The sequence below is a fragment of the Myotis lucifugus genome, unplaced genomic scaffold (assembly GCF_000147115.1).
Source record: "Myotis lucifugus unplaced genomic scaffold, Myoluc2.0 scaffold_59, whole genome shotgun sequence".
Taxonomy (NCBI): domain Eukaryota; kingdom Metazoa; phylum Chordata; class Mammalia; order Chiroptera; family Vespertilionidae; genus Myotis; species Myotis lucifugus.
In genome coordinates, this window is record NW_005871107.1 from 4,319,768 (window position 1) to 4,334,792 (window position 15,025).

Here is a 15,025-nt window from a genome sequence, read left to right on the forward strand (position 1 = left end):
TCCTGGAAAACCTCTCCGCAAGTCAGGGAGTTCTCGCCCTCCCTCCGTTTGTCACCAATATTCTTGAAAGGATTCTTCATTGATTTACTAAATATTCATTGAGCTCCGTCTACTTTGTGGCAAGCATTGTGTTAGATATTAGGGAGATAGCAAAGAGTAAAGACATGGTTCCTCCCTCTAGTAAAGGAAATAAGAGCCCTTCCACCAAAGAAAAAGACAGTGAACTACCACTAATGCCAAGTGGTCTTAAGAAACAAGGATCTGAAATTGACATGAACAGAGGTTCCATGATAGACGAAGTGGGTAGAGAAGGCCTCTCTGATGTTGGGGTCTTTTGGAGAAGATCTGAAGGATGAGAAAGAACCTGGGAAAGAGTGGGGAGAAGAGCAATTCTGGCTGAGGGAATAGGATGTGCAGAGGCCCTGAGGCAGAAATACACTGGCCTGTTTGAGCATCTGAAAGGACGCTGTGATTAAAGGGTAGTGAGCAAGGGGGAAATCAGGATGTTCTTGGGGAGGTAGGCAGAGACCTGATCATGTAGGCCATAGTTAGGAGCTTAGAATTTATTCTGAATTCAATAAGTAGCCATTGAAGGGTTTTTAGAAAACAACAAGAAAATGATACCCCTTGCAGGTGTGTGGAGAAGGAATTGGAAAGAGGCAAGAGCAAAGACAGAGCAATTAAGAGGCTGCAGTAGCAGCCTGCTCTACTGTGGTGGCAGTGAAGACAGAGTGAAGGGCATGAGTATGCAATATCTTTGGGAGATAGAAACAATGGGTCTTGCTGACATATTCAGTAAGAGGAGTGAGGGAAGGAGCAATTAGGATGACTCTGAGGCTTCTGACATGAGCAACTGGGTAAATGGTGGTGCTCTGAATTAGGATGAAAGGGGAAACATTTGGGGAGTAATGGGTTGGAAAGAAAGAAGAGTTCTTTTAAACATGCTAAGTTTAAATGACTGTGCAACATCCAAATAGAAAAAATTCAAGTGCAGATTTGTGAACCTGGAGTTCAGAAGAGTGGTCTGGCCTGGAAGTATAAATTTGGTGTGTTCAGCGTTAACATAGTATTTAAATCCATGAGAGCATTTAAGATCACCTGGGAATGGGAGAGGAGGGTATGGAAGAGAAAGGAAAGTTAGAGGAAAATATAATTTTAAAAAGCAGAAAAAGACCCAGAAAAAACCCTCAAGAATCCAAAATTCAAGGGTTGACTAAATTAGGGGGAGCCATGTAAGAGGAGCCACCAAAGATATAAAGGGAAAACCAAAGAAGTGAGGAGAGGAGAGTCTAGGAAGGGGTGGTCAGCTGAATGGAATGCTTCTGAAAAGTCTGGCATCATGGAGTTTACCTCCCTCTATTGTTTCTGCCTCTAAAAATGTTAACCCTCCTTCAAAGCCCAGGTAAGATGACGTGACCACAGCAACCACTTAGTTAAAAATCACTAGTCTATCTCTGTATCAATATCTTTTCTCAGTCCTCGTTCTCCTTGTTATCTATGAGCCTGTGACATCAGGGATCACCTGGTCCTTTGTGAAACTCTTCTCCATTAAGTTTACATTTCTATTACTCACTTTTAGTTCTCTTGTTTTAAAAAAAAATTCTTCTTTTATTTTACTTTCCCTTAAATGTCTGTTTCCTGAAGTGTCTTTGGGCCCCTTCTTTGAATGCTTTGCAATCTCCTTTATTCACAGAACTTCAATAATCACCCTGTGCCTGAATCCAAAACCCAAATCTCATGCCAACCCCAATAATCTCTCTCTCTCAAGACTCAAGCTTTCGATCTCAATTTCCTGCTCAACATTTCTAGATCAGCATCACACTGACATTTTTAAAACCCTTTCTTGCAAAACCAAACTCTTCACCTTTGCTCCAAAGCTTTCTCTTCCTCATTATTATATTTTTATTTGTGGTACAACCATCTTCCCCTTGAAATTGTCAAGCCCTTGTTCACTTAGTCTTCCCCTTCATCCCAGGCAGTCAGTACATGTATTCCTATTGAACTTCCTAAACACATCTCTTCCTCCTCCACTCCCATAGAGTCCCACTGCCACTGTTCCAGTCCCCTTGCCCTTCATTCTGCCAGATCTTGCAGAACCGCATAGGCCCTGGAGAGGAGCTGAGACTGTTCTAAAGGACATGGGAAGCCTCTGGGCAGTTGACCATGGGAGAGACAAAGAAACTCCCTGATCTGGTTAATCTCCCCTTTCACTAATCCTCTTCAGACCTACCTGAACAACTGAACAATTTATGCTTTCCAGAACCTACCCTATTTCTTCTCATTACTGTGCAGCTGGTCACCCTCACCCAGTTCACCCTCTTTATCATTTCTGCCTCTCAAAATATTAGTCCTGTCCTGGCTAGTGTAGCTTAGTTGATTGAATGTCATCCCATGCACCAAAATGTTGCTGGTTCGATTCCAAGTCAGGGCACATGCCCAGGTTTCAGGCTCGATCCCCAGTAGGGGATATGCAGGAGGCAGCCCATTGATATGTCTCTCTCACATCAATGTTTCTCTCTCTCTCCCTCTCCCTTCCTCTCTCTCTAAAACATATATATATGTTCTTTGAAAAAGATATATATATATATATATATATATATATATATATATATATATATATCCTTCAAAGCCTAGGTTTAATGACATCTCCCAGTAAAGCCTCTTCAACCACCCAAGCTGGTAATCATCTGTTCTCTGAATTCCCATGGCAGATTAACTGTGCATCCATAATAATACCTGTCTTGCTTTTTTGTTTTAATGATTTTTGTGTGACATGTCTCCCCTCTTATGCCGTAAATATCTCAGGACAAGAACTATGTACCTCTTGTTTTTGTTCCACTACAAATCATAACACGTACCTTGCATGCACCAGACCTTTAGGAAATGTCTGCCAAGGTAATAAATGAACAGCCATAATTGACATAAATTATTGTTTTGTGTACTGAATCAGTCCTAAATCCGCGGTGCTATCATTTCTGTATCACTGATGGTTATCCACTCACTTAAATAACCTTTCTTTGAATGCACTTAGAAAAGATGGAAAACTGTGTTATAAAGTAGGAACAAGTATGTAGGTTATTCCCTATCTTAAACAAAGAGAAGTTCTGGTATGCGTCATGGAAAATTAAAGCACAGTAATAAAATGAGCCAACAAGACTTGTTGAATACTGATTTAGTGGAAACGTTGCTTTGCCTCCTGTTCATAGGTCCTGACTTTCCTCTCACGTACTTAAGCTGCACGTTCTATTTATTTTGTTTTTAGATTACATTGACAACGATTGGCTATGGAGACAAAACTCCCCTAACTTGGCTGGGAAGATTGCTTTCTGCAGGCTTTGCGCTCCTTGGCATTTCTTTCTTTGCACTTCCTGCCGTGAGTATCTTCGCAAAAATAAAGCAGTTTAAATTCGATCTTAGAGGTTTGTTAGTATGAGCTTTCACAAATTGATATGCCCAGGAACATATCTATATCATATACAAATATAATTTTTCTGATATAATGTTGAGTTTTCTACATATAGCCATGTGGACAATGTATAAAATATAGTCTTCTCTTGGAGACGCTTAACCTGGGAGTTTTATACCAGCTAGGTCTTTATGACCAAATAACAATTCAGATAGCATCACCTCTCAGTCCACATGCTACTAATACATTTAGAAGATTTGTAAAGACCGAAAGATTTCTTTTTAAACCGATGGTTCCAATTTGGTTTATACTGTGTGCTGCTGAAGAGGAGGATGTGCACAAGTGGGGTATTTACTTCTCCCAGTCCATTTGTGTGAAAATCATATGACCTTAAAGGGTTTTCATTATATCAGATGATTTATTCTTTGTGTCATCATCATTGATTTTTCATAATGAGCAGTTTCTGCATCTTATCAGAATGGAGAACACATTTATCTTCGCCCAAGTTTCTGATTATTTTCTCCTTAATGGATGAAGCTTGTCTTTCCGATCATTGTGTCTCCTCTTATTTCCTTAAAGGAAATTGGTCAAGATATTACAATCTGCCTCCATCCACAAGCTCTCACTTTTTTCATGTCACCCCTCATGGGGGGAACAGAGCCAACAAAAAGGAGTTTTTAAAGGAGTGGCAGCAGTCATGCTTAAGGAAAAATAGCCCCAGTTTCACTTCAGACATGAGCTGACTCGTCACAGTCTCTGCCTAGCAGAGACCCAGGGCACCCTTCCAAGGGAAGCCAGGCGAGTGGAGATTTTCAACACCTTGGCCTTGAGCTCACGGGCTCCTTCTGTGCCTGTGAACGAGTGCAGAGGGGCTTGTCCTTCCCATGGCCACTGCCAACTCCAGATCGCCCAGCTGGTTCTGCGCAGACCACACAGAATCACAGAGAAGAGACTGAAAGACCATGCAGAAGCTTGAGCAGAAGACCTCATTTTGAATTCTAGTTTTGTCAGGAACTACCTATGTGACTGTTCTAGTTCTCTAGGGCTGCTGTAAGAAAGCATCACAGACTGGGTGGTTTAATCAGCAGAAATGCATTGTCTCACAGTTCTGGAGGCTAGAAGTCCAGAATCAAGATGACAGTGTTGGTTCTTTTTGAGGGCCATGAGAGAAGAATGCTGGCCTCTTTCCTTGGTTTGTGGATAGCCATCTTCTCCCTGAGTCTTTACATTGTCTTTCTCTCTACATCTGTGTCCCAATCTTTTAAGAACTCCAGTCTTATTGAATAAGGACCCACCCCAATGACCTCATTGTAACCTGATTACCTCTGAAAAGACCTTGACTCCAAACAGAGTCAGCATCTGAAGTAGTAGGGATTAGGATTCCAACATATGAATTTTGGAGGGAAGCCATTCCGCCCATAGCAACAACCTTGGGTACATTTATTCATCTATATAATGGAGAAAGAATTATTATACCCTGAGAAATTTTGTGAAGACCATGTGATAATGTCAGTCCAGTGCTTGTCATAAAAAAAAATTTCCTATATGAATCCAGATGTATGTTTCCTGTTGTGAAATGAAAAAAAAATCAAGGAGAGTAAAAACAGCATCTGACTTATCCAGAGTCAACTTACCTGTTTACCTCAACAGTTTAGAGCAGAGCAGCAATTTGCTCAATAACCAGATTTCCTACAGGAAAAAGCTGTAAATAAAATGCAGTCTTGGGCTTTTTCCCCAAAATAATGGCACAAAATGCCTGCTGCTTTTGTGTTTATACTTAACCTGAGGCCACATGTGTAACAACTCTGATCCAGTGAAAACCTACAAATAAGGAAGTAGGCAACTTCTGGGCTGTTAGAATCAACAACAGTGTATGTGCTGTCCTCATCAACGAGCCTCTTAAGATCTACACATGAACTTTTCTTAACTTAGAGGAAAACTTGATAGTTTCACAACTCCTTGAAGATTATAAACAGCAAATGAAAAGATAAGCTGATAGAACAAACAGGAAGAGATGGTGAAAGACTAACAAAGGAAAGAATAGAAAATCTGTAGGAAGCAAGCAGACATAAGTGTTCCAAATGTGTAAAGACCAGGGCCCAATTAGTGTTAGGGTCACCACACCTCCAGGAGCTGGTTGCATCTGTCAGAGACATAGCAGGTCCCCAACATGAAACTCTGAACTATGTCTCTCTGCTCAGTTCAAGATCAGAGACTAAATAATCATTCTTGGAAATGCTTCCCAATGAAGTGATTATAATTTTTATTTATGCTAATTAAATCAATATATGTTGGAAATATAAAAACTTGCTTGCACAGAACAGAACATTCCCTAACAACGCCAAGAAAAGTAAACTTTACCATGGATCTTTTTACTGCAACCTCACATCAGGTGCAGAGTTCTTATATATTTTTTTAGTATGTTTTTATTGAATTTAGAAAGGAAAGAAGGGGAAGGGAGCGAGACATAGAAACATCAATGATGAGAAAGAAACATCAACATTGATCAGCTGTCTCCTGCACACCCCCTACTGAGGATCAAGCCCGAAACTGGGGCATGTGCCCTGACTGGAATCCAACCGCTGACTCCAACCGGTGACCTCTTGGTGCATTGGTCAGTTCTCAGCCACTGAACCACACCAGCCAGGCTCTTGTATATTTAATGAAAGACTAAATTGTTCATATATACATTTAAAAAAAACAAGGTGTCTGGAATTGCCACTATGTCTGTGCACCCACTGGCCAACGTGTTGTCTGAGATTTAGGATAGTACATTGGCATTTTGCTATGAAAGTTAGAGGTGGATTATGGGCCACCACTGTTTGGGGTTTCTCCCACCCAGGAAACCTGAGGACAAAGAAAGAGAAGAGCCTTTTCCCATCTTCCCCTCAAAGCTGAGGCATACAGGTCAGCCTCTCCAAGCTCTTCTGGGAGGTTACTTTCCCTGAGGCCCACTGCCTCCCGGGGCTAACAGGCTAAGGAGTTCACAGGGGCAGCCCCAACTTCAGCATCACCCTGAGGAACAGGGCTTCCTACCCTTCAGGGCGCGCCCTTCCCTCCTTCAAAGAGTGGCTTTCAGTCTAGTCTGTTCACCATGTATGGGGTACAAATTGGGCTCATTTAATCTGGAAGATAACAGGGATAAATATTTTAAATGTCTACCAAAACATCTTTTCTTGCCACTTAGTATATGTTTCACCTCTTAGCATGATATTAAAACTCAAAACCTAAAAATGTAAGTTATGTGATATGAGAAAATGAATTAAAACAAAACTCAATTTCTAAGAAGTTGTATTTGTTGGCGTCAATAGTTGAAGGGAAGGCACACAAATTATATATATACATATATATGTATATATATATATATGTAAGTTACATGTGAGTATACATATAAACTTACATAAATATATATACATAAGACTTTAATACACTTCCAGTTAGGTTCGCTATGTTGTATCCGCAGAGACGCAGAAGAAGACTGGAATGGAGCCATCATGAGATGATCAGCAGACCTGGTTTAATAATAGTTGTAATGTACAGTCTGGTGCAAGAGATGGGAACAAACGTTTACTATTAATGTTTCTAAGCAATACCAATAAGATTTTCAGCACATTTTAATTTGTTTGGCAGATGCTAAGTCTGTGATTTGTAGGGCCTGTCTTCAGTTTTCAAGAGGGATTTAACTCCGAACCTCATATCCCCATACGAAGTGCTCCAGAATGGTAGCTATTGCTGTTAATGCACTATCTACAAAATCAGAATTAGGCTGCATATGAGTGTTTTATATATAATACATAGTATAAATATGTGCTATAAGTTCAAATGCTTCCTATTCTCTTACATGTTTATACTTCATGAAAATTGACATCAAAAGGAAAATAACTAGCCCTAACCGGTTTGGCTCAGTGGATAGAGCATCAACTTGTGGACTGAAGGGTCGCAGGTTCGATTCCGGTCAAGGGCATGTTGTGGGCACATCCCCAGTAGGGGGTGTGCAGGAGGCAGCTGATCGATGTTTCTCTCTCATCAATGTTTCTAACTCTCTATCCCTCTCCCTTCCTCTCTGTAAAAAAAAATCAATACAATATATATTTTCAAAAAAGGAAAATAACTAAATCTTTCCTAAATGATTTTAAATAGCAGAAAAAAATTAAAAGTTAGGATTAACTATAGTTGATCTGGATTTGAAAATGGAGGGCCATTTTTATAACCTCTAATGAAGGGAAATGTTTAAATCTAAAATCAAGGCTATAGAGTCCCGGTTTTTATCAAGTTTAGTTTGTGCAATCACAAGCTATATGAGATGAAGATCTTAGCAAGAGACAGTCTCTGAAAAAGAAATGGAAAACAGGACCTATGACATAATTTCTAATTTTATGATAGTCATTTACCCTAGCTAATAATAGAGTTGATCATTGCTCATTAATAGTGTTATATAACTATTTTAAACATGCAGTAGTCCCCCCTTTTCTGAGGTTTCACTTTCTGTGGTTTCAGTTACCAATGGTCAATCTTGATTGGAAAACATTAAATGGAAAATTCCAGAAATAAACAAGTCATAGTTTTAAATTGCATGCCGTTCTGCGTAGTGTAATGAAATCTCCTGTCCTCGTGCTTCGTCCCGCCTGGGACTTTGTCCAGCGTATCCACGCTGTAAACCCTATCCCACCCATTAGTCACTTAGTCATCTCTGTTATCAAACCAGTTATCAGACACAGAGAGAAAGACCACACTCACATAACTTATATTACAGTGTACCGTTACGATTGTTTTATTTTATTACTGTTGTTGTTAATCTCTTCCTGTGCCTAATTTATAAATTCAACTTTATCATAGGTATGTGTGAATAGAAAAAACAGTACATATAGGCTTCGGTACTATCTGTGGTTTTAGGCATCTACTGGGGGTCTTGGAACATATCCCCGTGAATAACTGGGGGGAACCACTATAATCACATTACTTATTATCTGGTTATTGTCACAGATGTACTCAGAATTGTGGCTTCTCAAGATAAGAAGGAAGGTTCAAGGTTATCTAGAATGCAAACATATCTTAGCCAAGTTTCATCCCGCTGAGACTTACCACCTCCTAAAGAAGAGAAACCCACCACCTCCCAGGCAGCCGATACCATCTTTGAGCTTCTTTGAAGAAATAAAGAAAAGAAAAACAACCATTCCTTATCTGTGGTGAATACTGACTTAGCGCTTATCAGATACCCATCTCTCACCAAAGGGTTAGACTCCTTGAAGTTTAATAAATAGCTAATAATTTATAGCTAGCAAGTAACATCCCCAGACTTGAAAGCAGTGATGCTCCATGTCCCATGGCAATAAACTGGAGACTTACAAAGCCCGGAGACTGGATTTAGCAAGCTCTGAAAGCCAGCACGGGGCTGACACACAGCATCTTGAGTCCACAGTGTTAGACCAAAGCAAAGTGAGAAGAGGGGAGCGTTTCAAAGAGCCAGAACTTTGGCAGATGGAGAGGATACACAAGCAAGCCAGGCCAAAAATTAACATAAACATAAGAGGGACATACTAATCTTACCAACCCCAAAATCTGAATAGGTGAGCCAAGACCAAAAGGTAAGGAATACCAAAACAGTGAGATTAAAACTCAGAGAAACAGGAATGTGCTTTGCAATAATAACCCATGTTCTTGTCTTTATTGTACAAACAGGCAAAATGGAAAACCTCCTATGTCTTGAAAACTGAGTGTTTGTTTGTCTCACCTGAAAAACTGTCCTCCCCTCCCCTTTCACTTTATTTTGGTAGGTGCAGACTTATAGCATTATGAGAACTAAACGGGGACAGATTTTAAACACTCTCCACACTGCCCCCCAATTCACAAATAGAAAATTCAGTTATTTCATCGAAGTGCTAGAAACACTCCCATGTCCACAGCAGCAAGACTTTAACTCTTCCAAATTTCATATCCACCTCTATCCAAAGGCAGAATTCATGTCCTCCATATTCCACCACTGGGTAGGACCATTTACTCTAACTTAGGCAGAAAGAAATGTTAGAGAGGGCACACAAAAGACATTTTTTAATGGTGATTTTTATTTGTAATTAGAGTGCCTCTACCATATCATAAGAGACAATAACTGGCAATGCCTGGTTGATTTACTAAAGAACGGAAGTTATTATATTTCTAGGCAGTCTTGCCCAACAACTTGCCATTGGCCACTGGTATTATAATAGAAGTGAATAGTGTTTGTGTTAATAAGTTTGTTTTAATATTTCTGGACAGGTTGCATACATACTGTGTCTTTTCTCAGCCTCTCTTTAGAAGTTGTGTTTTTGGGTGTGTGTTTTAATTTTTAACAGTGCTATTGGGAGAGAAAAAAACTTGAGTGTTATTTTTGTGTTTTGTCCCAGGGCATTCTTGGCTCAGGTTTTGCATTAAAAGTACAAGAACAGCACCGCCAGAAACACTTTGAGAAAAGAAGGAACCCAGCTGCCAACCTCATTCAGGTAAATGTCAATGTAATAGGTAGATGGCAACATCTGTCTTCATAAGTGCTTGCTGGGTCATTTTCCAATCTCTGTGCTCCATTGCTTTCAAGCTACTGTTTTGGAGCGTGTGTGTGTGTGTGTGTGTGTGTGTGTGTGTGTGTGTGGTGTTTAATGAAGCTGGAACTTAACGTACAGTCTTAGATTTGAGCAAGTGCCCCCCATCCCAAACAGAAAAATAATATATATTTTCAGTAAATGGTCCATGTGTTGTTCGGGTTAATTAGCCGTGCCAGCAAGGCCATGTAGAGGTTAGCAGCTGTGTTGCTCCTGGAATAACCTAATATGTCTTATGAATTACTTGGTGACATATAATTGATCATTAAGTGATGGAGCAGAACATGTCATTGTTCCCTGCATTACAAGTACTTTCTGCAGCAGAATGGATGCCACTGATCTGCAGAACAATGTATTTGTTTAGAATGTCAAGGTTTAGTACCTGTGGGATCATTTTTAATGCCGTCTAGAGCAATTACTTGAAATAGTTATTTTTAAGAGCTGGTGGGATTATGGAATACATAAGTGTTTGAGAATGTGAAAATCATTAGCATATTATTTGAAAGCTAACTCATAACAATATATAGTTTAACTTTTTGTGTGTGTGTGTATAACTCAGGATTTGCTTCAGTACTAAAAGAAACCCTCATCCTTTGCCATCCATATCTTTTGGGCATAGCACCTTCCTAGAAGCAAGTTGTTTAAGAATCACAAAACATACTTTTTATAGATCCACAAGTTGGATTTGGTATTGAATTATGGACACAATGATTATACAGTCTAGTTTCCTCCCTCCTTGCCAGCCAGTGGGAGGTCCAGAACTCCTAACTAAGGGGTTTGGGCTGGTGACCTGAGGTGCTAGGAGACTTGTCTTCCTGCTGGAGTAACATGCACATTGTTTTCATTTAGATTGTAGGTTTAAGTGGGTGGGTTGCGGGATGGGGGGAACCATTACACGACCCTACCCTTAGCCTTTCCCTGTGGCCATGATATGAAGTACCTCCAACAGAAATGGACCCAAGAGGAAAAAGTGGGGTGAGCATGGCTCAGTTATATTATGAAAGAGATCTGTTTTGTATCTGATGATTAAATGAGGATATTAGTTTTTAAATCAAGCTATTCTGCAACTATTGACAAGGAAATTGGCCATTGGGCATGACTCCTAATATGAACCACTGAGAGTCTCTATTTTTTTAAAAATGTCTAGGTTTTAAAAGAGCACTAAAGATAAAGTAAGCTTTGTTTGCTTGAAGGAAAAAATCCCTAAGTGGTAGGAGTTTAAGATCTAAATCCAAATGATGAAAGAGGTGTCACAGACTCTAGTGTATGCACAGCTGCCCCCAGCACTGATACCCTTCCATCATTTGATTCTTCTTAACTAGTTGTGAAGGCATTTCCATAATTCAAAAGAACTTTTCTCTTTACTGTTTTTATCTTTTAATTATCCTTGCATCTATTTCTTATTTTTTAATTTCAGAACAATGTTTTCCAATCTGTGAATATAGAAGTTATTTCATAGATTCCTTGCATCCATCCAGGCAACAAACCCTAGCTATGTATGGAACCAATGATATATCTTACACATATCTAGACTGCTTTCTCATGAATACAGTTCAAATTTATTTAAAACCCTTATAAGTTATTTATTAGCTTTCTATTGTATATTTTATCAATCAACACATACTCAAAATACAGCCACTTCTGTGTATAGATCTTTGATACTTCTGGATGTTAAAAGGGGGCTCTATATCAAAAAAATCTTACAATATTAACTATTCTGTTAGAAAGTCAGCCCTCTGAGGAATTTCTATGCATGTATTCCTTGTGATGATATAGAGCTGTGCTGCCCAGTGCAGTGACCACTAGCTGTATGTGGCTATTTAAGTTTAGAAAGTCAATTCCTCAGTGACACTAGCCACATTCCAAGTGTTCGATAACCATATGTGGCTATTGGCCATCATATTGCACAAGGCAGATATCAAGACTAATAGGAGAACCTTTCCTAATCTGACTTATCATTATCAACTACTAAATTGTGTAAAAACAATTTCCAACTGAACTTGAAAATAGACTACCACTCCTGCAGCAAATCATTGGACCAAAGACATTTATATCTCCACAGCCATAGCAAGGCAAGGCCTTCCTCTTACGTGGAGGAGAGGCTGACTGAACAGTTTTGCCTGGAGATCTAAAAGTATATTTTATGGAATTCTGTTATGTAAACATTGTGATCAATAATTGAACTTGTACAAATGTTGGGTAGCAATAGAGTGAAACCACTAATATTTCTTTTACTTAAAACTTTAGCTCATGTGTTGTTCTGAACAACAACAAAAAGACTGTAGCCCTAGCTATAGAGTGTTACCCCGTGGACTGAAGGGACCCAGGTTCAATTCTGGTCAAGGGCATGTACCTTGGTTGCAGGCTCTATTCCCGGCCCTGGGTGTATACAGGAGGCAACAAATCTACGTATCTCTCTCACATCAATATCCCTCTCCCTCTCCCTCTCCCTCTCCCTCTCCTTCTCCCTCTCTTCCTCTCCTTCTCCCTCTCTTCCTCTCCCTTCCACTCTCTCCAAAAACCAATGGAAAAGTATCCTTGAGTGAGGATAAATGAAAGGCTTAAGCCTTCATCAGTGTGGCTTGGTTGGTTGGAAAATTGTCCCATGCACCAAAGGATCGAGGGTTTGATTCCCCATCAGGACACACACCTGAGTTGCAGGTTCAATCCCCAATCGGGGGCATGTGTGGGAGACAATGGATCAATGTTTCTCTTTCACATTGATCTATATCTCTCTCTCTCTCACACTCTCTCTCTCTCTTTCTCTCTCCCCCTCCCTCCCCCCTTTAATCTCAATCTCAATCTCTTCTTTCCCCCTCCCTCTCAATCTCAATCTCTCCCTCTTCCCACTCCGCCCTCTCCCTTTCTCTCTTTCTAGAATCAATAGAAATATATCCTCAGGTGAGGATTAAAAGGGAAAGGGGAAAAAAGACTTGAAACACTCAAGAACACTTTAAAATCTAATCATAGTTTCAGTAATCAAAGTAGGATCTACTAATTTAAAAAGCAATTTTTCCCCATCCAAATGCTATTAATTTATTTATTAGCCATAAGAATAATAATATAATTAAATGTATTCACTCTTCTTTCTTGATGGCCCTTAGCCAGAATTCAGGGCTTTAAACCTTAGTTATATATATTAGAAATTTATTTTCAAGGATGCACTAGATTGAAAAGCAAGCATCATTTGCTGATCCATTTATTTTCTTACCCAATAAACCTGCCTTGGTTTGCTGAACACACAAGGCATCAAGCTCAAGAGCAATCTCATTAGTGTTAAGCCAGAGCAACTATCTTTCTAAAAGGGCACTGAAATGCCCAAATTGCCTTGTCATTTGGTTGGTGAGGCAACTAAATTAACCAGCATTTCAGGGTTTTAGGGAAAAGTTTAAAAACCACCCCAGCAGCTTGCAGGAAATTTAGCTGTGTCAATATCTTTGCATGATTCATTTAAATTAACTTTTTATTTCAAATGTAGCAGTCTGGGAAAAGAAATCAGCTCTCACCAACATTTTGAATACCTGCCCAAATGTCACAACTTTTAGTAATACCTAAGACTTGTGATGTGCTTTTTAGTTGGCAGAATGTTTCTATACATTAAGTCACTTGATCCTAAGGGCAAGCCTAGGAAGAGCTAGGATTCAAATCCCTGGTGTCTGAACTTGAATCCATTACTCCTTTCAAAGAGCAGCAGTTGCATCATCACATATGTATTTACTACTGACCCAGTGCATGGATCTGTACACATTGAAAGAAAATTAAATAGAAGGTGGCTGGCGGGGCAGGATTGGGCGAGATGGGCCGGACACACCCTGGAGTCAACCTTCCACGGTCCCTCCCCAGTGTCTGCACAGTGAGCGGGGTCCCTCTGGCAGGTGGGGTCCCTTGGCCTGGCCTGCGGGGATCGGGCCGAAACTGGCTCTTTGACATCCCCCAAGGGGTCCCAGAATGCGAGACGGCACTCTGCAAAGTTGCTCTGGTACAGAGTGTGGAATGCAAACACAAGTGTGCAGTAAACCAGATTCAGGGCCAATAGTGCCCCAGCAATGATATAACCCATGGCCAAAAGTGGAATTGCACAGCCCTGTGAGGAATTGGGCTCCCTCCTCTCTGGTTTCAGGGTGCGTCACCCAAGAACCGCCGCTGCCAAGTCACTGCAGCTCTGCAGCTCCTGCATTGAGTGTCTTCCCCCTGGTGCATGTCATAGCAACCAGTCAGACAGTCAGACATTTAGCATATTAGCCTTTTATATATATAGGTTATGGAAGCCTTGAGATTAGCATTTAAAGGTACTTCAAAGTCCTATGTTACAGATTCACTTCTGGAGAGATTAGGCCAGTTCAGGTGAAACCAAGATGCTTTAATGGAAACAGAAATGGGGAAATTAAGTGAAAGTTTATGAAATAATGCTGAATGATGGGCTTATTTTCTTGAAAGGAAGAGATTAGAAGATGCTGCTATGGAGAAGCTAGCTGGCCCAAAAAGAAAAAGAAAGAAAAATTCATCTATCTATCTATCTAGAAACTGTGGCTTTAACTAGTAAAATAACTGAGTTTGCACCCAGTTACCTTAGAGTGAGGCCACCAGTCAATAAACTCAAACCACTTCTACAGAGCTTGTATATCTTTTTAGTGCTTCAGTCATAAATAAGAACAGATTTAGAAAAAAAAATCATAGTCGTGAAAAATGTGACAGAAGAATAAAAGAAAGCAAAGAAGAGATAAAGTTGTGGAAATCTCCTAGAAAGAAGAATGAAAATAGAGATGGAAAATTGGATGACCCTTCCAGGGGTACATCAAAGTAACATGAGTATCTCAAAAAGAGTACAGGAAAACTAAGGGGAGGATATTATATTATTACTAGAGGTCTGGGGCACGAATTCGTGCATGGGTGGGGTCCCTCAACTTTGCCTGTGATCAGGGCGAATTGGGGCCATCTCGCCCAGTTCTGACCGGGGCCGGTGGGGGCCAGCCAGCAAGGGGAGAGACCACAGGAGGGCTCCAGGGCATGTCCGGCCCTCTTGCCCAATTTTGATCCACCAGACCCC

The 15,025-nt window shown here is 40.2% G+C and overlaps 1 protein-coding gene across 1 annotated transcript in view; it reads left to right on the plus strand.

The window, feature by feature from the left end:
- Positions 1-15,025, plus strand: part of KCNQ5 (potassium voltage-gated channel subfamily Q member 5) — a 179,524-nt gene that overhangs the window by 85,223 nt on the left and 79,276 nt on the right. Inside the window, exons 6-7 of the mRNA XM_023754310.1 lie at positions 3,263-3,373; positions 9,787-9,882. Coding sequence (XP_023610078.1) covers positions 3,263-3,373; positions 9,787-9,882 — 207 coding nt within the window. The remainder of the gene's footprint in view (positions 1-3,262; positions 3,374-9,786; positions 9,883-15,025) is intronic.